This window comes from Salmo salar, chromosome ssa20 (genome assembly GCF_905237065.1).
Source record: "Salmo salar chromosome ssa20, Ssal_v3.1, whole genome shotgun sequence".
Taxonomy (NCBI): Eukaryota; Metazoa; Chordata; class Actinopteri; order Salmoniformes; family Salmonidae; genus Salmo; species Salmo salar.
The window spans coordinates 46,044,051-46,067,730 of record NC_059461.1 but is presented as its reverse complement, the minus strand read 5'-3'; the positions used below and the strand labels follow the sequence as shown (position 1 = coordinate 46,067,730).

General features: G+C 46.9%; 1 protein-coding gene across 1 annotated transcript in view; it reads left to right on the top strand.

The window, feature by feature from the left end:
• sik2b (salt-inducible kinase 2b) overlaps nucleotides 1–23,355 on the top strand; it is a 59,423-nt gene extending 36,068 nt beyond the window's left edge. Inside the window, exons 5-15 of the mRNA XM_045703410.1 lie at nucleotides 1,033–1,157; nucleotides 3,513–3,636; nucleotides 8,576–8,790; nucleotides 10,241–10,393; nucleotides 11,013–11,183; nucleotides 14,383–14,614; nucleotides 15,672–15,971; nucleotides 16,999–17,165; nucleotides 19,905–20,015; nucleotides 20,250–20,344; nucleotides 20,437–23,355. Coding sequence (XP_045559366.1) covers nucleotides 1,033–1,157; nucleotides 3,513–3,636; nucleotides 8,576–8,790; nucleotides 10,241–10,393; nucleotides 11,013–11,183; nucleotides 14,383–14,614; nucleotides 15,672–15,971; nucleotides 16,999–17,165; nucleotides 19,905–20,015; nucleotides 20,250–20,344; nucleotides 20,437–21,004 — 2,261 coding nt within the window. The 3' untranslated portion in view covers nucleotides 21,005–23,355. The remainder of the gene's footprint in view (nucleotides 1–1,032; nucleotides 1,158–3,512; nucleotides 3,637–8,575; nucleotides 8,791–10,240; nucleotides 10,394–11,012; nucleotides 11,184–14,382; nucleotides 14,615–15,671; nucleotides 15,972–16,998; nucleotides 17,166–19,904; nucleotides 20,016–20,249; nucleotides 20,345–20,436) is intronic.
• Nucleotides 23,356–23,680: the final 325 nt, after the last annotated feature.

Below are 23,680 nucleotides of genomic sequence, written 5' to 3'. Positions count from 1 at the left end.
CGCAGTCCAACTCTACCTGCCCCCATTACGTAAGCCGCAATATTAATATTTGTATTTGTCGTAACGCATCTTCTTCCCTCGGGCTTTATATAACTGTGATGATGATTAAAAACAAATACTAAAAATAGTTATTCATCTGATAAATGTTAGTTGTTACAACAGGGTCCCTTAACACCGTCGGGCTCCACAGATAACGGTCTCTCCATTCTCATACTCGAGGGCAACGACACTGAAATGTATTCAAATAGAATCTTAAACATAAGGAACAGACGCGAGGGAGTGAGACGGATAGAGAGTGAAAGGGGGGGGGCAATTTGCAAAAGTAAAAGCGAGCAGCTTCATACTGGTAAAAGATTTGGCAACACGTCGTTGGAAGTTGAATTTTAATGAAAGGCAGACTTTTTTTTCCCGAGTTATGATTAAGATCAAGGTGTAAGTTTGTCTCTCGCTCTCTCGCTCTCTCTTCCTTCCTTGGAACAATCAGAACAGTCATTCTATGAGCTCAAGTCAGTCTCCTGGGAGATGACCTCATGAAGGCCCAGCTAGCCCATCAATGGCCTCAACACACAAATATGTGCATTACATATCGCATTGGCTAAAAATAACCTGCAGGTTGTTCTACTGTGTGACCTAAATAACACCCTATTCTCTATATAGTGTGCACTACTTTTGACCAGAGTTGTGCACACTATATTTTGACCGTGTGCGCACACATTTGTTTGTTCTAATCTGGAGCTAGCTTTAAAGCTTCCCCTGTGCTACAGGTAGTCAGTGAATCAGCCACCTTCTGACCCTCCGACCCGTCTGCTGTTTCTCCCTCTACCTCGCTCTCTTTCTCCCTGAGTAGTCCCTGTTCTGTCTGCATCTCCCCCTGTTCCGAGCCATTCCCTTCCATTGCTCACTCACCCACTCAGCCTGCCAGCCAGCCAAATGTGCCCAGGCAGAACCCTCCATGCTATCTATGGGCAGAAGAACTCAAGGTGAAGGTGTGTAATAATATGAAGTTAACCATGTCATTTTCCCCTTCGTTAGATTTTGGCTTTGGGAACTTCTTCCAGCCCGGGGAGCCCCTGGCCACATGGTGCGGCAGCCCCCCCTACGCCGCTCCGGAGGTGTTCGAGGGACAACAGTACGAGGGCCCCCAGCTGGACATCTGGGTAAGACGATGCTCTTGTTTGCATCCTAAATGGCATCCCTATTCCCTCAATAGTGCCCTATTGGCCTTGGTCCCCAGTAGTGCACTATATAAGGAATAGGCTGCCATTTTGGACACACACCTGCTCTGCGATGAGTCACAAATACTGCTACTAGTACCTCGGTGTTACACACTGAGTGTCCCAGAACTGACTGCACATTGTCTTTGAAACTGGACCTACTCTCATCATGGGCATTAGAAGCAATAGTGAGGCCAACCAATGTGCTTCAGATCAGATTAAACAAAGAGAAAACTGGGGGAGGTCTGCATCCCAAATGGTACCCTACTCCCCACATAGTGCACTACTTTTGACCAGAGCCCTATCAAAAGCAGTGTGCTGTATAGGGAATAAGTTGCCATTTGGGATGCTGCCAAGGTGCTCAACTGACAGGTGGGAGTTTTTTTGTTAAAAGATACTGGACATGATTTGCGTTGGGGGATCTGATTGTGAATCATCAACCCTAGTCTGCTGATCAATTGTTTGCTTTCCCCCTAAGCCTTGTAGTGTTAAGTGTATGATAATTACATCTTGCCCTAAACCAAATAGCCCTACCTACAGTGGGGGAAAAAAGTATTTAATCCCCTGCTGATTTGGTGCGTTTGCCCACTTACAAAGAAATGATCAGTCTATCATTTTAATGGTAGGTTTATTTGAACAGTGAGAGACAGAATAACAACAAAAAAATCCAGAAAAACGCATGTCAAAAATGTTAATGAGGGAAATAAGTATTTGACCCCTCTGCAAAACATGACTTAGTACTTGGTGGCAAAACCCTTGTTGGCCACCAGGTTTGCACACATCTCAGGAGGGATTTTGTCCCACTCCTTTTGCAGATCTTCTCCAAGTCATTAAGGTTTCGAGGCTGAGGTTTGGCATCTCGAACCTTCAGCTCCCTCCACAGATTTTCTATGGGATTAAGGTCTGGATACTGGCTAGGCCACTCCAGGACCTTAATGTGCTTCTTCTTGAGCCACTCCTTTGTTGCCTTGGCCGTGTGTTTTGGGTCATTGTCATGCTGGAATACACATCCACGACCCATTTTCAATGCCCTGGCTGAGGGAAGGAGGTTCTCACCCAAGATTTGACGGTACATGGCCCCGTCAAATGATGCAGTGAAGTTGTCCTGTCCCCTTAGCAGAAAAACACCCCCAAAGAATGTTTCCACCTCCATGTTTGACGGTGGAGATGGTGTTCTTGGGGTCATAGGCAGCATTCCTCCTCCTCCAAACACGGCGAGTTGAGTTGATGCCAAAGAGCTCCATTTTGGTCTCATCTGACCACAACACTTTCACCAGTTGTCCTCTGAATCATTCAGATGTTCATTGGCAAACTTCAGACGGGCATGTATATGTATTCTTGAGCAGGGGGACCTTGCGGGCGCTGCAGGATTTCAGTCCTTCACGGCGTAGTGTGTTACCAATTGTTTTCTTGGTGACTATGGTCCCAGCTGCCTTGAGATCATTGACAAGATCCTCCCGTGTAGTTCTGGGCTGATTCCTCACCGTTCTCATGATCATTGCAACTTCACGAGGTGAGATCTTGCATGGTGCCCCAGGCCGAGGGATATTGACAGTTCTTTTGTGTTTCTTCCATTTGCGAATAATCGCACCAAATGTTGTCACCTTCTCACCAAGCTGCTTGGCATTCCAGCCTTGTGTAGGTCTACAATCTTGTCCCTGACATCCTTGGAGAGCTCTTTGGTCTTGGCCATGGTGGAGAGTTTGAAATCTGATTGATTGATTGCTTCTGTGGACAGGTGTCTTTTATACAGGTAACAAACTGAGATTAGGAGCACTCCCTTTAAGAGTGTGCTCCTAATCTCAGCTCGTTACCTGTATAAAAGACACCTGGGAGCCAGAAATCTTTCTGATTGAGAGGGGGTCAAATACTTATTTCCCTCATTAAAATGCAAATCAATTTATAACATTTTTGACATGCGTTTTTCTGGATTTTTTTGTTGTTATTCTGTCTCTCACAGTTGAAATAAACCTACCATTAAAATTATAGACTGATCATTTCTTTGTCAGTGGGCAAACGTACAAAATCAGCAGGGGATCAAATACTTTTTTCCCCCCACTGTACCCTCTTTTTCAAAGGTGCCCTGAAAACATCATATGCGAGCATAAGATTTCCCAAACTCTTTTTATAGCCCTCCCTGTTTTACGGCATATTGAACTCGCCCTCGCATACATCTAGGTGCCTTTGTACATGATTGATCTAGTTATGTGAGTGTAAAGATTTTTCCCACTGCAGCCCCTGACCTAGTGTGTGTGTGTGTCTGCATTCCTGCCTGCGTGGTTGGGTGTCTCAATGTAGAGTATGGGGGTGGTGCTGTACGTGCTGGTGTGTGGCGCCCTGCCCTTCGATGGCCCCACCCTGCCCGTGCTCCGACAGCGCGTCTTGGAGGGTCGCTTCCGCATCCCCTACTTCATGACAGAAGGTGAGACTCAATAACATAGTGCTTACTTCAGGCCTTTTTGGGGTGTAACACCATTGCTCCTATGGAAAAACACCATCCGAAGCCAAACAGCAGTCTGTGTTGTTGTTGGAATGGGTTTTGTTCGCTGGTGAATACCAGCAGAGGACATTAAAGGGGCAATATGGCATATGAAAAACAACAAAATGGTCACTCCACAACTTGTTTTGGTAAACTGCTGAGGGATGGGGCTGTAGAATTTTAATCTCCTCGAATCAATGGTGACATAGTTCATTTAATAGTCCCCCAAAATGTATATACCAATCCCGGATTACCCCTTTAACTGGCTGCTTGGAGCTCTTCAGAATCCACTCTGTTGTGTCTCACCACTGCACAGGGGTCTAGCATGCAAGGAAAGCATAGACCGCTTTTGACATGAGGCTCAACTGCATGGCATAAATACCTGTTCAAAACACCTGTCCAAAATGGAACCCATTTACTACTAGGGCAGGGAATTGCCAGGGACATCATGATACGATATATATAGATAGATTTATTTATTATATTTATTTTTTTAGGGGGTAGATCAGCTTTATTATTGCAGATAGATTGTAGCTTCCATCAATGTAATCGTCTGCATCATTTCCAATCCCCCATATATTATTTTTGTAAATATATACAGTTGACGTCGGAAGTTTACATACACTTAAGGTTGGAGTCATTAAAACTTGTTTTTCAACCACTCCACAAATGTCTTGTTAACAAGTCGGTTAGCACCTCTACTTTGTGCATGACACAAGTTGTTTACAGATAGATTATTTCACTGTATCACAGAAGTTTACGTACACTAAGTTGACTGTGCCTTTAAACAGCTTGGGAAATTCCAGAAAATTGTCATGGCTTTAGAAGCTTCTGATACGCTAATTGACATCATTTGAGTCAATTGGATGTGTACTTGTGGATGTATTTCAAGGCCTACCTTCAAACTCAGTGCCTCTTTGCTTGACATCATAGGAAGAAAAAAAAGAAATCAGCCAAGACCTCAGAAGAAAAAAAAAAAATGTATACCTCCACAAGTCATCCTTGGGAGCAATTTCCAAACACCTGAAGGTGCCACGTTCATCTGTACAAACAATAGTATGCAAGTATAAACACCATGGGACCACACAGCCGTCATACCGCTCAGGAAGGAGACGCGTTCTGTCTCCTAGAGATGAATGTACTTTGGTGTGAAAAGTGCAAATCAATCCCAGAACAACAGCAAAAGACCGAGTCCTATATCGACATAACCTAAAAGGCTGCTCAGCAAGGAAGAAGCCACTGCTCCAAAACCGCCATAAAGAAAGCCAGACTACGGTTTGCAACTGTACATGGGGACAAAGATCAAACTTTTTGGAGAAATGTCCTCTGGTCTGATGAAACCAAAATAGAACTGTTTGGCCATAATGACCATCGTTATGTTTGGAGAAAAAAGTGGGAGGCTTGCAAGCCAAAGAACACCATCCCAACCTTGAAGGACGTTTTACCCAAGTTAAACAATTTAAAGGCAATGCTGCCAAATACTAATTGAGTATGTAAACTTCTGACCCACTGGGAATGGGATGAAATACACCTTAGCCAAATATATTTAAACTCAGTTTATCACATTCCTGGCATTTAATCCTAGTAAAAATTCCCTGTCTAAGGTCAGTTAGGATCATCACTTTATTTTAAGAATGTGAAATGTCAGAATAATAGTAGAGGGAATGATTTATTTCAGCTTTTATTTCTTTCATCACATTCCCAGTGAGTCAGAAGTTTACATGCACTCAATTAGTATTTGGTAGCGTTGCCTTTTAAATTGTTTAACTTGGGTCAAACGGTTCGGGTAGCCTTCCGCAAGCTTCCCACAATATGTTGGGTGAATTTTGGCCCATTCCTCCTGACAGAGCTGGTGTAACTGAGTCAGGTTTGAAGGCCTCCTTGCTCGCACACACTTTTTCAGTTCTGCCCACACATTTTCTATAGGATTGAGGTCAGGGCTTTGTGATGGCCACTCCAATACCTTGTCTTTGTTGTCCTTAAGCCATTTTGCCAAAACTTTGGAAGTATGCTTGGGGTCATTTGCGACCAAGCTTTAACTTCCCGACTGATGTCTTGAGATGCTGCTTCAATATATCCACATAATTATCCTTCCTCATGAAGCCATCTATTTTCTGAAGTGCACCAGCCAGTCAATAATACAGTAGAAAAAGTATGTATACAGTGTGCAAATGAGGTAAGATAAGGGAGGTAAGGCAATAAATAGGCCATGGTGGCGAAGTAATTACAATATAGCAATTAAACACTGGAGTGATAGATGTGCAGAAGATGAATGTGCAAGTAGAGATACTGGGGTGCAAAGGAGCAAGATAAATAAATACAGTATGGGGATGAGGTAGTTGGTTGGGCTATTTACAGATGGGCTATGTACAGGTGCAGTGATCTGTGAGCTGCTCTGACAGCTGGTGCTTAAAGTTAGTGAGGGAGATATGAGTCTCCAGCTTCAGTGATTTTTGCAATTCGTTCCAGTCATTGGCAGCAGAGAACTGGAAGGAAAGGTGGCCAAAGGAGGAATTTGCTTTGGGGGTGACCAGTTAAATATACCTGCTGGAGCGTGTGCTACGGGTGGGTGCTGCTATGGTGACCAGTGAGCTGAGATAAGGCAGGGCTTTACCTAGCAAAGACTTGTAGATGACCTGGAGCCAGTGGGTTTGGCAACAAGTATGAAGCAAGGGCCAGCCAACGAGAGTGTACAGGTCACAGTGGTGGGTAGTATATGGTGCTTTGGTGACAAAACGGATGGAACTATGATAGACTGCATCCAGTTTGTTGAGTAGAGTGTTGGAGGCTATTTTGTAAATGACATCGCCGAAATCGAGGATCAGTAGGATGGTCAGTTTTACGAGGGTATGTTTGGCAGCATGAGTGAAGGATGTTTGTTGCGAAGTAGGAAGCCGATTTCTAGATTTAATTTTGGATTGGAGATGCTTAATGTGAGTCTGGAAGGAGAGTTTACAGTCTAACCAGACACCTAGGTAGTTGTCCACATATTCTAAGTCAGAACCGTCCAGAGTAGTGATGCTGGACGGGCGGACAGGTGCGGGCAGCGATCGGTTGAAGAGCATGCATTTAGTTTTACATGCGTTTAAGAGCAGTTGGAGGCCACGGAAGGAGAGTGGTATGGCATTGAAGCTCGTCTAGAGGTTAGTTAACAGTCTCCAAAGAAGGCCCAGAAGTATACACAATGGTGTCGTCTGCATAGAGGTGGATCAGAGAATCACCAGCAGTAAAGCACCCCCACAACATGATGCTGCCACCCCCGAGCTTCACGGTTGGGATGGTGTTCTTCGGCTTGCAAGCGTCCCCTTTTTCCTCTAAACATAATGATGGTCATTATGGCCAAACAGTTCTCTTTTTGTTTCATCAGACCAGAGGACAATTCTCCAAAAAGTACGATCTTTGTCCCCATGTGCAGTTGCAAACCGTGGTCTGGATTTTTTATGGTGGTTTTAGAGCAGTGGCTTCTTCCTTGCTGAGCGGCCTTTCAGGTTATGTTGATATTGGACTCGTTTTACTGTGGATATAGATACTTTTGTACCTCCTTCTTCCAACTATTTAGTCCTTGTTGAGATTGTAGGAGTGTTACTTAAGCCCCCTCGCCTGCCTGCCTGCAGCCCCCCGGCCCGCTCCGGTCCTGTTCCCTCCTTTAGCTTCAGACGAGAAGAACAGAGTGCCATTTCCTCCCTACATGTTCTCACTCTCTGCTACACATACACATACACACACTGTACGGTACAGAGGCTCTCTATAACAAATCAGGCAGCGCTGTACTGTTAGTGCACTGCTTTGTTGTACCTCCAGTACTGTACATTCTTTGAAATCAGTATTGAAGTTGCCCTGGGCTATTGGGTGTAACAGAAATCCGAGATAAAGCAGGGGGGGGACAAAAGAAAGGAAGTGTTAACCGTCCCGGCCCTGAATATTTCCATGGTAGTGTCATAATGTCCAAAATAGAAAAGAAGAGGGTCAATGTGGATTACATAGTTTCTCTCGCTCTTTCTCTCTCGCTCATCCCTCTCTCTCATCCCTCTCTCTTGCTGGCTTTCTCTCCCAGAGAAGTGCTCATTTGGCAGCAGAGCAGTCATCATAAATAAGACCATAGATCGAAAGGATGAGTAGGTAGCTCGGGCTGAAGAGGTGAGAAGAGGAGAGACTCAGACTAGCGCGCGTGCGCGCACAGAGAAACACAGATGCAAACACACGCACAGCCTCAGCCCAGTGGGCGGTAATCCTATTAAGACCCAGCGGTTAGTGACGTCAAGCTCATTTAGCTGCTAACTGAAGGTTAAGAGTCCTCTCCATCCTCCTCTGAGAGATGAGGGAGAAAAAGAAGGCGAGATGGAGAGGGATGGAGTTAAGAAGGCAGAGAGAGTAAGAATGAGAGGGGGATAGAAAGAGAACAACAGAGGGGGGCTAGAGAAAGAAGAGGGGACGAACCCACTGCATTCCTGCCTGAGATCATTTGTTTTTCTTAGCGTGAGTAGTGGAGGCGCTCCTTCACTCCTTCCCTGTGGCCTGCCCTGCTTCAATAGAACCGCTTTGTTCCCCCAACATAACGTTTCAGCTGGAGCTTTCTCTTCACTCAAATGGGGTTTTTCTTCCCTCTGTACTCTCGGTACATGGTACACACAGTACACTCAGTACCACTGTCCCGGGCTGCGTGTTGTTGTGTATGGTCTGATGTGTCAGGGGCAAATGTGCAAAGTCAGACGTGACAAGAGAACACTCTCCTCTCTGTCATCAGACAGTCTCAAGTGAGGACTCTCTGTAATGGTTCTGAGTACCAGGGATTGTACATACATTTTCTTCCCCTTTCTCTCTCTGTCTCCATCTTTATTCTTCTTTCTCTCCCCATCCCCCGCTCTTGTCCTCCCTCTCCCAGACTGCGAGCACCTGATCCGGAGGATGCTGGTGCTGGACCCGTCCAAGCGTCTGTCGGTAGCCCAGATCAAGGAGCACAAGTGGATGGCACTGGACGTGCCGGTGCAGAGGCCCATGCTGTACCAGCAGGAGAGCGACCTGGGCGTGGGCGAGTACAGCGAGCAGGTTCTGCGGCTCATGCACAGCCTGGGCATCGACCAACACAAGACAATCGAGGTGAAAGATGACCGAGAGAGATGGCGCCTTGTTTCTTATATAGGGCCCTGGTCAAAAGCAGTGCACTGTAAAGGGAATAGGGGTGCCATTTAGGACGCAGGCAATATCTACGCTAGCAGAGCCGGCTTTAGCCATTTGGTTGGACGGCACCCACCTCATGGCAAACAACACTGTTTTGAGACCCAGACTGAGTTCCTTTTTTGGTCGCTTATGTCTGGAACCGGCCCTTTACACTAGCATACCAAAGAGAATGAAGAAATGTGTTATTTTATTAATTTTTTATTTTATTTCACCTTTATTTAACCAGGTAAGCTAGTTGAGAACAAGTTCTCATTTACAAGTGCGACCTGGCCAAGATAAAGCAAAGCAGTGCGACACAAACAACATCACAGAGTTACACATGGAGTAAACAAGTGTACAGTCAATAACACGATGGAGAAAAGGAAAGTCTATATACAGTGTGTGCAAATGGCGTGAGGAGGTAAGGCAATAAATAGCCCATAGTAGCGAAGTAATTACAATTTAGCAAATTAACACTGGAGTGACAGATGAGCAGATGATGATGTGCAAGTAGAAATACTGGTGTTGGGCATGGATTCAAAGTAGTGTGCCAGAGTGGATATTGGCTGTATCTCTAAAGACACCCTATTATGAGTATTGATGTTAGCAAGGCTGTGGTCCTCTAACTCACCTGGTAGAACATGGCTCTTGCAATGCCGGGATAGTGGGATTCGAACTAGCGACCTTTCGCTTACTGGCCCAACGGCTAGGCTACCTGCTGACCCTACGTGTAGTGGCTGTTTCAAGAAAACCAAACCATATATTACATTCAGGGTGAGGAACAATCTAACATCAAGTTATAAAATACTGAATTATCCCTTTAAAGATGCACTATGCAGAAAGGGCTCAGCCACTTCCTCATTGCTAAAATTCTAATTGTTCGCCTTATTTCAGTTTGTGACAAAACAAGCAAGTGACGTGTAGAGACTCATTGTACCATCTAAACCAGTGGTTCCCAACCTTTTTTGGTTACTGTACCACCAACTGAATTTTGCTCTGTCCAGTGTACCGCTGAAGTACCCCCCTCGTGCATTTTACCAGCAGGCCTTTGATCTCCTGAGTCTTCTCAAGTACCCCCTGTGGATAGGCCAAGTACCCCTGGTTGGGAACCACTGATCTAAACCGCTGTGAAATATATTTTTTACCGAAAATATTGTATTTTCAGCTGTTTTGAAGCAGGTTTACAAAACTGAAAGTAAAAGACGTAAAACTAAACTTAAGTACGGGAAGCATAGAAGTGGTGCACGTAGAATAAATCTACCGCTTCTTAGACTTGCTTTCAATGAGAATGACAGATCTATAACTCAGATTTCTATGTGGATTTGGTCGGTCGGGTCTCCCAAAAAGTTACATTGCAGCTTTAACATGGTTTGTCCCTCCCTGTGTCCAGTCGCTCCAGAACAAGAGTTACAACCACTTTGCTGCTATCTACTACCTGCTGGTGGAGCGTCTCAAGTCCCACCGCTGCAGTTTCCCTGTGGAGCAGCGGCTTGACGTACACCAGCGCCGGCCCAGCACCATCGCCGAGCAGACTGTCGTCAAGGTAACCCCCGCTTGTCTTCATCCCCGGTCTCCGGTTTTCAGCGCCACAAAGCAGATTTGTCTGTGTGGTGCATTAGTATGGTTGTCTGTGGTCCTAAGGATCAAAGACATTTCCATTCACACACCTGGCTTTTCAAAGAACATGTATTCATTCATTCATTAATGAAGCGTCTTTTCTCTTCCTTTCGCTGCCATCTTTTTTCCCCCCTCTATCCATTCAACTTCATTTCTTTCTTTTTTTCTCTTTCTGTTACCTTTCACCCTCTTCCTCTTTGATTCGCTCTCTATCCATTCCTTTCACCCTCTTCCTCTTTCTTTGATTTGCTCTATCCATTCCTTTTACCCTCTTCCTCTTTCTTTGATTCTCTATCCATTCCTTTCACCCTCTTCCTCTCTTTTTGATTCTATCCATTCCTTTCACCCTCTTCCTCTTTCTTTGATTTGCTCTATCCATTCCTTTCACCCTCTTCCTCTCTTTTTGATTCTCTATCCATTCCTTTCACCCTCTTCCTCTTTCTTTGATTCTCTCTCTCCAACTTTTATCCTCATCTCTTTCTCCTGATCTTCCTCCCTCATTCTCTCTCACTCTCTCTGTAACCCTCCATCTATCTCCCCTACAGCCGAGCGAGCCGAGCGGTGGCTCCCCCCAGGTGGGTCTCTTGCCCCAGGGGGTGCGGGGTCTCCTACGCTCCCCGGCCCTGCCTCAAGCCTCGGCCGATGCCTTCAACTTCCCGCAGTCGCCTCTTCTGCCTGAGCACAGCTTCATGGTCGAGGACGTGGCCACTCCTAAAGTAAGTCACAACACCAAACAACATGTCATCTAAGGTTACGAGCTATTCTGAACTGAAGCACCCAGGCCTGTGGACACCCACTATGTGGAGTGTTATCTAGTTATCCAGCTGGATAACACTGTTGAGTTAGTGGAATTAAGGAAAAAACAAATGACAAAAATTGATGTTCATATTGGACAAACTCAGGGAGAACCTCCCCTGTTTGAAAACGTTTCAAAAGGTTTTCTCCAACTGAGCACTTATTGCAACTGGACAGTGATGATGCTACAGAGGACTGATCCTCCCCCCAGGCCACCCCAACCCCGACTGGCCACTGCAGTTGAGTTATCCAAGAGGGGACTCTTGTCTGTATTTAATTTAGTTTAGCCCACTCGTGCTGCCTTCTCCTTTCTCCCTCCTTTTCTCCCCAGGGGGCTCTTTGTTCAAGGCTGTCCCCAACTCCCCACAGCCAGGCAGCGAGAGAACAGAGCGTTGCCAGTTTGGCACTCAATAGAACAACAACACAAAATCAGCTGAGGAGTGACACAGTCTGGCCCCAATCCCCTCTTACCCCCTTTTATACATTGTGTCAAAACTTCTAGTTAGTTCCGCCTGAGGTTGCATCCTAAATGGCACCCGACTCCCTATTTAGTAGTGCACTACTTTTGACCTGGGCCCTGGTCAGAAGTGGTGCACTATAAAGGGAATATGGTACCATATGGGATGCTGCCTGAGTGATGGATGGTGGTAACTGCGTCACAGTTATGTTATGAAAGAGCTCTGACTCACATTTCGCTGAGGTCGGGGCTCCACAGTAGAGTACATAAGCTGGGACCGTGACCGTGTGTCTGTGTGTTAAATCCCCTGTCCTATTCTGACCCCTCCTGACCTGGACCTGCTGCTAATGCTAATTGTCTGGCCCCCATTCTCTCTTCTGCATCCCAAATGGCACTCTATTCCCTATATAGTGCACTACATTTGATCAGCTCCCATAGATTTCCTATATAGTGCACTACTTTTGACCAGGACCCTATGGGGAAACCCTATGGGCCATGGTCATAAGTAGTGCACTATATAGGGAACAGGGTGCTATTTGGGACACACTCTGTCTGTGCACTCTGCCCTAGCCACAGCCTGGTTATCAGAGGGGGAATGGAGGGATGTGTCTTGCCCTGTGAGCAGGTCCCCAGAGCCCTTAAGGCTTAGGCACTGGGCTGGCTGGGTCTAACAGTAACCGCACGGCCAGCTGCCTCTCGCTAGTTTATGTAAGCCACTACACTCAGCCCCATCCTTCCCCTCTATCTGTCTGTCTCTGTCTGTCTGTCACTGGCTGGGGCCACACATCTGATATGACAGCTGCCAGTTCTCTACAGCTCGGGCACAATCAGAGACCTCTCTCCCACACATACACACACACACACACACACACACACACACACTTAGTGTTGGACCATGTGACATCTGCTGTACTCTTGTCCCTGCACGTCTGGATCCAGACTCTCTCCCTTACTCCCCTCCTCCTCCTCTGCTAAGTGTCTGTCTTCATCTGTGCCAGACTGTGACCTTTTCTTCCAGCCTGGCCAGGCTTTAGCGTTCGACTTCGCTCCTGACGTCAGCGCTCTACGTTGAGCAATCTACCATTCCCCTGCTTTCTGCTGTGTGTTGAACAGCTGCCTTATACGCACAGAACCTACACAACTTTTATTTTGACCACTTCATTATTTATCACTTTTACAACCCATTTTTTTCTTAACTATACTTAAAAAATATATATTAACCCTCAGGAAAAAAATGACTTGCGAGAGATTAAATCAAAAATAACGCTCAAGTGTTATCTTGGTGAGGGAACACGGCGTGGCCCCTCAAGAACAAGGAACTAGCATGATCTCAGCAGCAGAAGCACCAGCAGAACACATGACCAGGATGCTGCCTGTTGAGCCCGTTCCCTCTGCCCTCCCTCACTCTTGATGAGCCCCTGCTGACTCTAGGCACTGTAGGGACTAGGAATGAATCCCAAATGGCACCCTGTTACCTATTTTAGTGCACTACTTTTGGTCAAACTAGTGCACTAAAAAGGTGCCTTTTTTTCTAGGCCTAGGAACAGTGTGTTAACTGCCTTGTTCAGGGGCAGAACGACAGTTTTACTTTGTCAGCTCGGGGATTCGATCTTGCAACCTTTCGGTTACTAGTCTAACCACTGGGCTACCTGCCGCCCCTTTTGGTGTGGCCTGGGTTCGTGCAGCCAGCCCCTCTCCGTCCCCAGTGTGTTGAGTAACAGGCAGCATTCCTGGCCTAGCACGCTTCAGGGGACTGGGTTCAGGAATTGTACAAAGCGGCTCTGACTGGAGGAGCCCAGGGTTCTGGTTACCCCAGCAACTCATCCAGATGATCCGTGTCAGCGAGGGGTGTGTCAGAGAGGCAGACAGAGTGTGTGTGAGTGCGTGAGAGATTTGTGTCAGAGGGAGACATTTGTGTGCGAGAGAGACACTGTGAGCGAGAGGCGTGTGTGATGAGCGAGCCTGATTGTGTCTGTGTCTGTGGGAGAGTCTCTCGCTGCATTCGGCCAAAGCACACTTCCTGTGCATGCATACCAGACTTCCTCCCCTCTCACAATGTCTGAGCAACGGGGGGGGAATAGAAAGAGAGAGAGAGAGAGAGATGGCAGACACATTTTGTTTACTCATCTAGCCCCCACGCCTTGCAGTATTGTAGGTGCAGAGCTGTCCACTCCAATAACACAAGTGGAGAGGACCCTCTGGATGTGTACATTAGGGGAAAGCTGCCTGGTCATGAATTAACCGATAGAGGAGCCATTTCCCTCTTAGGGTGTGTGTGAGAGACAGAGAAGGAGGTCCCATTCACGTCCATAGAATCTCATGCTGCCCCGTAGGAATGAAGATAAATGGGGAGAGCAAAGTGTAATGGAGGTGTTTAGGTGAGAGCCTCTCTCATTGGGGTAACCTTGCCTGGCTGCTGGAAACTCACGTTAGCTCCCCAGAGCGAATGCCCTGAGAGTCTGTGTTGGTAACCCAGTTTGAACTCTATTGCGAGTTCCCAAGGACTATGGATGAAAATTAGCTCTTTTCCGAACACCTAGCACTTGAGCATTGATATGGAAAGGGAATTAATGACTAATGTCCACTGTCCCTGTGAAATACATTTCATAAATGAATTGCTCCAGCAAACAACTCACCGTGCCTCTCCCTGTCTTTGCCTTTAGGTGAATGGCTGCATGCTGGACCCCCTGCCCCCCCCAGTGCTGCGCAAGTCCAGCGCGTCGTCACCCAGTAACATGATGGAGACGTCCATCGACGAGGGCATAGAGACGGAGGAGCCCGACGCCAAGGACGACCCCGCCCACCTCTTCTCCGCCTTCCAGACGGCCCGCTTCGGCCAGCGCCGACACACCCTGTCCGAGGTCACTAACCAGCTGGGCCCCGTCATCAACCAAGGTCAGAACTGAACCAAGGTTCTGGGACATTAGAGCATCATATAGGTCATTGGCTAGATAGGGGACATACGATGGGTTGTTGATCTGCTAAGCCAGCAAGTATTGCGTATGTGAATGGTGAAAATGTGCGCATCCAGTGCAAATTGTTATTTTAAAGGCACATTTATTCATAGGTGGATGGATGAGTGGAAGGATGAGTGGATGGACTGGTTTTATTTATTTATTGTATCTAGCTGAGGTCAGAGGGGTACACTGCAAAGCAGGATCAACGAGTTAGCCAGCTAACTTTTATAAAAAACTGACATAACTATTGATTTTCTGGTTAATTTAAGAAAGCTAAACTTAGTGTGTTTTGGTTGTTGAGGCAATTAGACCATGCCCATTTCATGCTTATCTTCTTAAAAAATAAATAGTTATTTCAGAATATTCTGGGAAGTTAACTGGCTAAGTCATTGGTCTTGCTTTGTAGCATACCCTGAATCTTTCCAGCGACCTTACCCGGGAAACGGGGCTGTGACGATTATGGAATTTGGGGTAACAATTAATTGTCATGCAAATGGACACTATTATATTCATAATTATTTTTTTTAAAAGGGAAAAAAAGCTTGTAATGCATCCTTAATACATATTTGGAAATGTAGCTATCACATACCTAATGAATACAAGACGGCTTCTGTGACACCCTTGTCTCTAACTATTGGTTTTGACAGCTTTGAGCTTTTGGAAATGAAGGGTCTCCACCCAGCCATGTCGTTCTGCTCGTAAAATGATTGCTAACTATACCCACTTCATGTAAAAAAAAAAAAAATGTTTTAATCCTATTGGGTAAACTATATCTACTTGAATGTAAAGTTGAATCCCCTCTTATCATAACATGAATGTATGAAAAAACGATTATGACAACAAACGGTTATTGTCCATAGTGTCGGTTACACGTTTATATGGTAATTGTGCCAGGCCTACCTGGAAAAACCTGTGACCCTAATTAGAGCAATATCCAATACACCAGTAGTACTGTCAATGAACCCTTGCTTTCCTGTATTGCTGTGAACCAACAGGTAAACTGTTCACCATGGGCCACAACCCGTCCCTGGGCAGCGTGGACTCTGACATGGGCTACGACATGGGCTCCTTGCACAGTGACCTGGGTCTGCTGGAGGACGCCCCCTCTCTCAGCGAGGTGGTCCTGGCCAACACCCTCAGTTCGGGGCCCCACATGACCCAGGGCCGCTTCATGAGCCAGCGGCCCCCCAACCCCACCATGCAGGGCCTGAGCTCCCAAAAGAGGGAGGCCCACAACCGCTCGCCCATCAGCTTCAGGGAGGGCCGCCGCGCTTCCGACACCTCCCTCACACAAGGTGAGATCCACTGGTTGTCTCTCGATCTTTACTCATCTCCGTCTCGAGCTTCCCGTTTCTTTCACCCCGTCTTTCCCTCTACATTTCTCCATCTTTCTCTCTGTCGTCAGCCTCCGTCTCATAAGACACCTGGTGTGACTTTGCTCCAAAGTAGAGCGCTATATACACCAGGGAATAGGGTGTCGTTTGCTAAATGAAAAATACAATTGACTTCAGGTCTCCACCTGAGCATCTTCTCCTCCCTCAACCCCTGAACATTAGGGCCCTGAGAGACGCCATCATCAAGGTCTCGGTCTCTAATCATTGCACAGACGACACGACACCCCTGTGAACCGCAGCTCATTCACACCCCTGCACGCACACACATTCAAGCTGAAATTGGCTCTCATTCTCTTTATTTTCTTCTCTTTCACCCACCCACTCTGTCTTTCGCTCTCTCTCTTTCTCTCTCTGATGATTCATTTTGTGAATCAGACTGCGCTTTGAAGGTTTGGCCCACATAGCTCTGTTTAATGTTTAATCCCGTAGCAGCAGCAGAAGCACCCTGTAAAGTAACTTAATTAATAGCGCTTAAAATGTATATACAGGAGTTGTGTGTGTGTGTCCCAGCTGCCTCTTCAGTCTGCGCACACACACAGCAGGAGCTAAGAGTCACCAGAGCCCCCACTTCTTTCTAATGGCTGTTTGAAGCTGCTGGGTTCTGCGTGCCGCTGCAAGGAGGAGATGTGGAGAAGCTTCTCAAATCTTTATATAGCCTTATTATTAGGATGAGTCAGGTCCCATGGTTCACGCCATCATGAACAGTCACCCAGCCTTTTAGGAGCCGGAGATGGATTTTTATTACAATCACCATTACACACACAATGTTACCACCCACACACACACTCATGACGTACATACTCTCTCCCTGCAGGCGGTGAAGGTAGGCTAGAAGTGATGGCTATTTCAGTCGGAGATGCAAGGGAACCGGGTTATAACAATTAGTTTGGATGCTATAATCCCCTGACTCCCAACTCTATGTTGTCAGGTCTGGTTGCGTTCCGGCAGCATCTCCAGAACCTGGCGCGGACCAAAGGCATCCTGGAGCTGAACAAACAGATGTATGAGCAGATGGGCTCCGGGGAGGACCCATCCTCCATGAGGACCCTGGGGCCCCATGCAAACCTACAGAACCTGCTGGACCCCAAGCTGCAGGTCAGTACTGGCTCCACAGTGACTGAGAGTGAGACCCCACCCAGCAGCACCACTCCTGACCTCACCAGTGATTAGTTAGCCAGCCAGCCGGGGAATCACAGACGAGGCTGGTTATATAATGATCCGTCCGGACGAAGAGGCAGCCCCTGGAGCTGCACAGAGTGAAGACAGCCATTGTTGAGGCAATACTGCTCCCCATAGCAATGACTGGTGCCCACTGGGCCTTCACTTGCTCAAGGACAGAAAAATAGGGAGCGAGAGAGGGTGTGGAGGGAGGGTGTGGAGGGAGCGAGAGAGGGTGTGGAGGGAGCGAGAGAGGGCGTGGAGGGAGCGAGAGAGGGAGCGAGAGAGGGAGCGAGAGAGGGAGCGTGGAGGGAGCGAGCGTGGAGGGAGCGAGCGTGGAGGGAGCGAGCGTGGAGCGAGCGAGAGAGAGCCTGGAGCGAGCGAGAGAGAGCGTCGAGAGAGAGCGTCGAGCGAGAGAGGGAGAGCGTGGCGAGAGAGAGAGAGAGCGTGGCGAGAGAGAGAGAGAGCGTGGCGAGAGAGAGCGTGGAGCGAGAGAGAGCGTGGAGCGAGAGAGAGCGTGGAGCGAGAGAGAGCGTCGAGCGAGAGAGAGCGTCGAGCGAGAGAGAGCGTCGAGCGAGAGAGAGCGTCGAGCGAGAGAGAGCGTCGAGCGAGAGAGAGCGTGGAGCGAGCGAGAGAGAGCGTGGAGCGAGCGAGAGAGAGCGTGGAAGCGAGCGAGAGAGAGCGTGGAAGCGGCGAGAGAGAGCGTGGAAGCGGCGAGAGAGAGCGTGGAAGCGGCGAGAGAGCGTGGAGCGGCGAGAGAGCGTGGAAGCGAGCGAGAGAGAGCGTGGAGCGAGCGAGAGAGAGCGTGGAAGCGAGCGAGAGAGAGCGTGGAAGCGGCGTGGAAGCGAGAGAGAGCGTCGAGCGGCGTGGAGCGAGAGAGAGCGTCGAGAGAGCGTGGAGCGAGAGTCGAGAGAGCGTGGAGCGGCGTGGAAGCGGCGTGGAAGCGAGCGGGAGAGCGTGAAGCGGCGGGAGAGCGTGGAAGCGGCGGGAGAGCGTGGAGCGAGCGGGAGAGCGTGGAGCGAGCGGGAGAGCGTGGAGCGAGCGTGGAGCGAGCGGGAGAGCGTGGAGCGAGCGTGGAGCGAGCGAGAGAGCGTCGAGCGAGCGAGAGAGCGGGCGTGGAGCGAGCGAGAGAGCGGGCGTGGAGCGAGCGGGCGTGGAGCGAGCGAGAGGAGCGAGAGAGGAGAGAGAGAGAGAGAGAGAGAGAGAGAGAGAGAGAGAGAGAGAGAGTGGAGCGAGCAAGAGAGAGAGTGGAGCGAGCGAGAGAGAAAAAAAACAAGGCCTATGTGTGGTTGGTTGTGGTGGTACATACACAGGGGCTTAGGATGCGACTCAAATGGCACCCTAGCCCCTATTTAGTGCTCTGCTTTTGGCCGGTGCTCTGGGCGAAAATAGTGCACTAATAGGGATTTGGGAATAGCTGCCATTTGGGACAAAGCCCTGGTGGTTGAAAGGGCTTATTGGCAGCATGCATGTCTGTCCACAAGGTCCCTATAGTTGCTTACCACACAATCACTATACACAGTCAGCAACAACAATAAAACAGCAACACACTGGCCCTCTATACAAGAGTGGCAATGACTTCATTACTCAGTGGAGGTGTGTGTTTTCGTGTACACGCCTCCGCGTCAGGGTTTCTGTTAAGACAACGTGATCGGGAAGATTTGAATTTACCGGCCATTTGAGAAAATGTACCAGACGCAAATGCATTGGGTGCGTAACCCGTTCGGGCGTCCACCCACGGTGCTCAGAATGACAAAAATCACGTTTATCTTATGATAATTCATCTTGACAGAACATGCAACTCCTGTGATGAAACATCATTCTAAACAGTGCATATGTGACAGTGATGAAAATCTCAGTTAGAAACTTAGAATGAGGGGGAATCTAAAGATGCAGCAACTAGGATGTATGGCTAATATGACAAGGATTGTGCCTTTGGCCTCTGGACAACGAAAAACAATGCGTATGAAAACAAGTAGAACAGGTGAGAAATTCTAGTTTCAATGGTCAGATTTTGCCTAGGCTACTTTGAAGCCAAGTGAGACATGCCTCATAATATGACGTAAAACATTCAGGTTTCAAACAATGAAGTATATGTTTTCAAAATGCGTACTGCCTCCAGCTCACATTGCAAAGTGGTGGGTTGATGCGCTGATAGCCTGCCTACCGTTGCCTATGCACTTGAATGGCCAATTGGAAAGCGCGCTTCAATTACCAGTTGAGAAATAAAAATAGTAGCTCTTTTTAATCATGGTGATCAAAACTGTTTTTGACATGCGATTGCATATATAATTATTGTGCAATGACTGGGCTTATAAAAGCATCTTTCACTCCAGCAGCAATGTGCTTGAGGAACCGCAGCAGCAGGTCGAGTGCTGTCTGACAAGTGATATTCCGCTCAAAATAGGCTGTGTATGCTGTGCTCGTTGTGTAAATTACGACAAAAATGCACACGACCAATTTAATTCCCCTAGATTTAGCAAATTACCCTAAAGACCGATAAGCATGACGGTCAAATGTGTTTCCATTGACTGAATAAAAAGCATTGTTGGGGGGCCTCCCCCCCCCCCCAGGTAAATTTGGTCGCCAACAATTTGATCTGCTTTTCATCTGTAACCCAGTGAGATTGTGAGTGTAACCTCCTCTGAACTCTTCTGTGTGTATTATGCGTTTCAGGGAGAGGCATCCAAGCACGAGGATAACTTGGCTTTATACCAGGGTGGCGCCCAACCTCTACTGTCTCGAAGACAGAGTCTCGAGACACAATATCTCACACACAGACTACAGGTACTAATACACCACTCAATCTGTCTTATACTGTATGTATCTAAATATTTATTAAAGGAGTAATCAATTACAATAAAACTGACTAATAAAATGTTGTTAGATTGTCTGCATTACTGTAAGATTTTCTCAATTTCAATGTCATTTTATACCTATCAGTGATTATGGATGGCATATTTTGAGACTGGTAAGATATAGTTATTGAATCCCTCATATTTCCCTCTCTCTCCCTTACAGAAAGCTAGTGTCATGGCTAATGTGAGTCCTGCTAGCTGCCAGCTCTTCTGTAAGGAGAATCCTCGGAGTCTAGAGCAACAGCTGCAGGAGCATAGGTACATTATTAGCTATTCACACGTATCAAACAGATCCCACCGACATCTTGTTTTCCTGGTTGTCTCTATAACCTATTTCACTTTATCTTCAGGTTGCACCAGAAGAGGATGTACCTCCAGAAGCAGACTCACCTCCAAACCTACTTCAACCAGATGCAGATAGTGGAGGGTTCCTATCCAGGGGACCCAGGGGCCCCTCCGCAGCAAGGGGCCATGGCCGGGGCCCACCAGCAGCAGGGCAGCTCCCAGGCCTCCCCTCCCTACACCCAGGCCCTCAGCCCCCTCATGGAGCCCAGCGCCAACCTGGTCTACGACACCTACCTGGCCCACCACTACCCTCACTCCCACCTCAGCCCAGTACTCATGCCCCCCGGCCTGGCCGGCCAGCTGCAGAATCACCCTCACACCTCCGAGGCCCTGGGCTACAGCTACCAGCTGTGTGACCAGCAGGGACAGTTTCACTCCCCCCAAGAGGCACTTTATGCAGAACAATACGAGTTCCCCCTGGATCCCGGACAGCCGCACCCGCCTGGCCCAGGAGAGGCCCCTGTGGCCGGGTACGAGGGGCTGGCACTCCCCGCAGAGCTCCAGGACTCCTTTCTGGACAGCGAGATGATGGAGACAGTAGACTCGCAGCACGGCTTCGTACTGGTGAACTGAAGCCGGTGGGGCTGTGGGGAGAAAGCAGTATTACCGACAGTTGAAAACCTACACAGCATTATGTCGTAGATATGATGGAGTGGAGATGGGGGTCAAGGTACATGGGAAAGTGTTTTTTTTTGTATCAATGAATACTATTTTTTTAGTTGTGGTGAACCAACCTCAGAACCTTTCTACCAAAATCAACCCTATCGCCCTTCTTCCCGCTCCTCTGTTCCCATCAGCCCTATGCTAGGACCCAGGTCTGGTGGCTGCCTGGGCCATGAGGGTGTGCCAGCATGGCTGGCTGGCTGGGTATATGTTGATGGATGGATGTTGCCATGATGGGGGGTGTCACGTGTGAAGTGATATCGCTCCACAGGAACACAATTGCCTCAAAGCTGACTGCAGCCGCAGCGGCCTCATCGAGAAGAAGAGCTGGACGGTGCAAAAAGCCTTAGCACAGTTTGGTCGTTTTTGGAAGACGTGCACAACGGAACTTGGCTTACCGAAAGCACAATCCAAACGACAACCATGCTATTTGGTATTGAAATAGGACAAGAACTCTCAAAAACACATTGCGTGTTTGACATAGTAAAACAAAAAACGAACAAGAGACAAAGTAATGAATTAATGCGCGCTTGATAAGTGCAGTGTTCGTCAATATTTTATCGTGGCAATATTGAAGCAATATATCTGGGACTAGGGAGCAGCACGGGCGACTTCCTCACCAGAAAGTCGTATTTTAATGTGACGTTTTTCGGGAGAATTCCAGTATGATGACTCACAGCCAACATATCCACAGTGACGGCTCATCACCGCGTAGACAGCGATGATGTAATCGTGAGATAATCCCCCCACCAATCCCATTGAAGCAGATAAAAGGGAAGAAAAAATACAAAAACAGTACTCCAATCTATATTTAATGAAGAGAAACACGATTTGTGTTCATGTTCCTTATAAATTGGGTAGTTATTTCCAACAAGCTACACAAATCAGTTTGTGAGGCCCTTTGCTTCACTAGGCGCTAAAAGGAATAAGTCAAGTCCAATCAAATCAGTTTGCTGCGCTAGTGTTGTTAGGTGAGGGCTTTATCTCCAGATTGTGTCCTTATACCTTCTGTGATATGCAGCTGATGTGGGCACAACAGTGTTGATGTAGAAAACGTCTAATCATGATTCTGTGGAGGAATAGACCTAAATACCTACTGGGTTTCTGAAGGAATGTGTTTCTCTAACCTAAAGGTTGCTGTAAAAAACTAAAATAATAATATTAAAATGAAGAAAAAGACAAATGTAAGAACAGAACGTTAGTCACACGACACTGGATTAATTGTGTCAAGTTTCACAATGGCTCTCTTACAACAAGCTTAGAATGAACACTTAACTTTTGAATCTACTTGAAGCATACAGATCTCTGATGAAGAGATAAAACTCTACTTTTCATTAAATAGGATGAAAAACAGAAGTGGTCGAAGTCAGAGGCAAAGTCTGCTTCTCAAATGGCAGCCTATTCCCTACATAGTACACTACTTTTGTGGGCTCTGGTCAAAGTAGTGCACTATATAGGTAAAATGGTGCCATTTGGGACACAGCCATAGACTAGACTACAGGATTGTCTTTGGAAGCTGAATTACTGGAGCACTTTTACGAGGTAAAAAGGACATATAGCGAGAGCAAGGTGGTGATGGTAGTCAGAATGGTGTTTAGCCTAGTCTGCTGCTTCCCCTGGAGACTAAAACAAAAGCGAGGGAACCATTCACTCTCTGTTATCCCAATAAATGGACACGAAACATTTGGTTCTTTCAAAGAAAGACCAGAGAATAACACTATTGGTTGTTCATTGTGCTTTGTAAAAATTAGGGGTTTAGGGACTTGAGTGCTCTCAAGATGCAACAAATATTGTGTTGAGTGAATAGTGTTCAGTGTGCCTTTTTACTTGTTTTGTTTAAGATTTCAATATATTAGCGTTTATTTCTGGTTTTAATTCCGTTCTGTTTTTATTTTGGGGTATCTTTTCCAGAAATAAGTAGACCCAGGTTTTACAAAGGTACAAAACCAAAGTCCCCTCAGAAGTTTCCCTGTCCGACCACACCATGTGGAGTTAGGAACTTCTTGGTTTTAGCTTCTTGACAGTGCTTTTTTTGGTCCATCAGTATATGCCATTTTAAAAAGTATTATAGCAATATTTCTAAGTAATAGTTGAAGATGTAAAGAAAATAATGAAGATTAGGAGTGGATGTGTTTCAATATCATAATTTCACTTCCTGCTGACAAACACCTGTCTTTAGAAAATCCAATTTTATATTTACCTTCATTGATGTTGACCACACATAAGCTAACTTGCTGTTGAGATTAAAAAGGTTTATCGAACAGCGTGTGTATGAGCATTTCTTGATCTACTTTTTTCAAATAATCTGACTTGCGTTGAATCCAATGATGAATATATTTATGTCCATGGTTGAATTATAGGCACTGTCATTCCCCAAAACACAGCTCACTATTTGAGATTCCATTACAACAGCCCAAATGGGGACATCAGCGGATCTTCTATTGTACCAGTATAACCTGTGTAGGCGTAAATGAATGAACTGGATGGGTGAATCACACGTAGCCCTTTTATAATAAACAGTTGAGTCACACAGTACATGAGCCTGAAATCGTTTCAGCTAAAATATTCAAGGTCTCCATTGTCAGT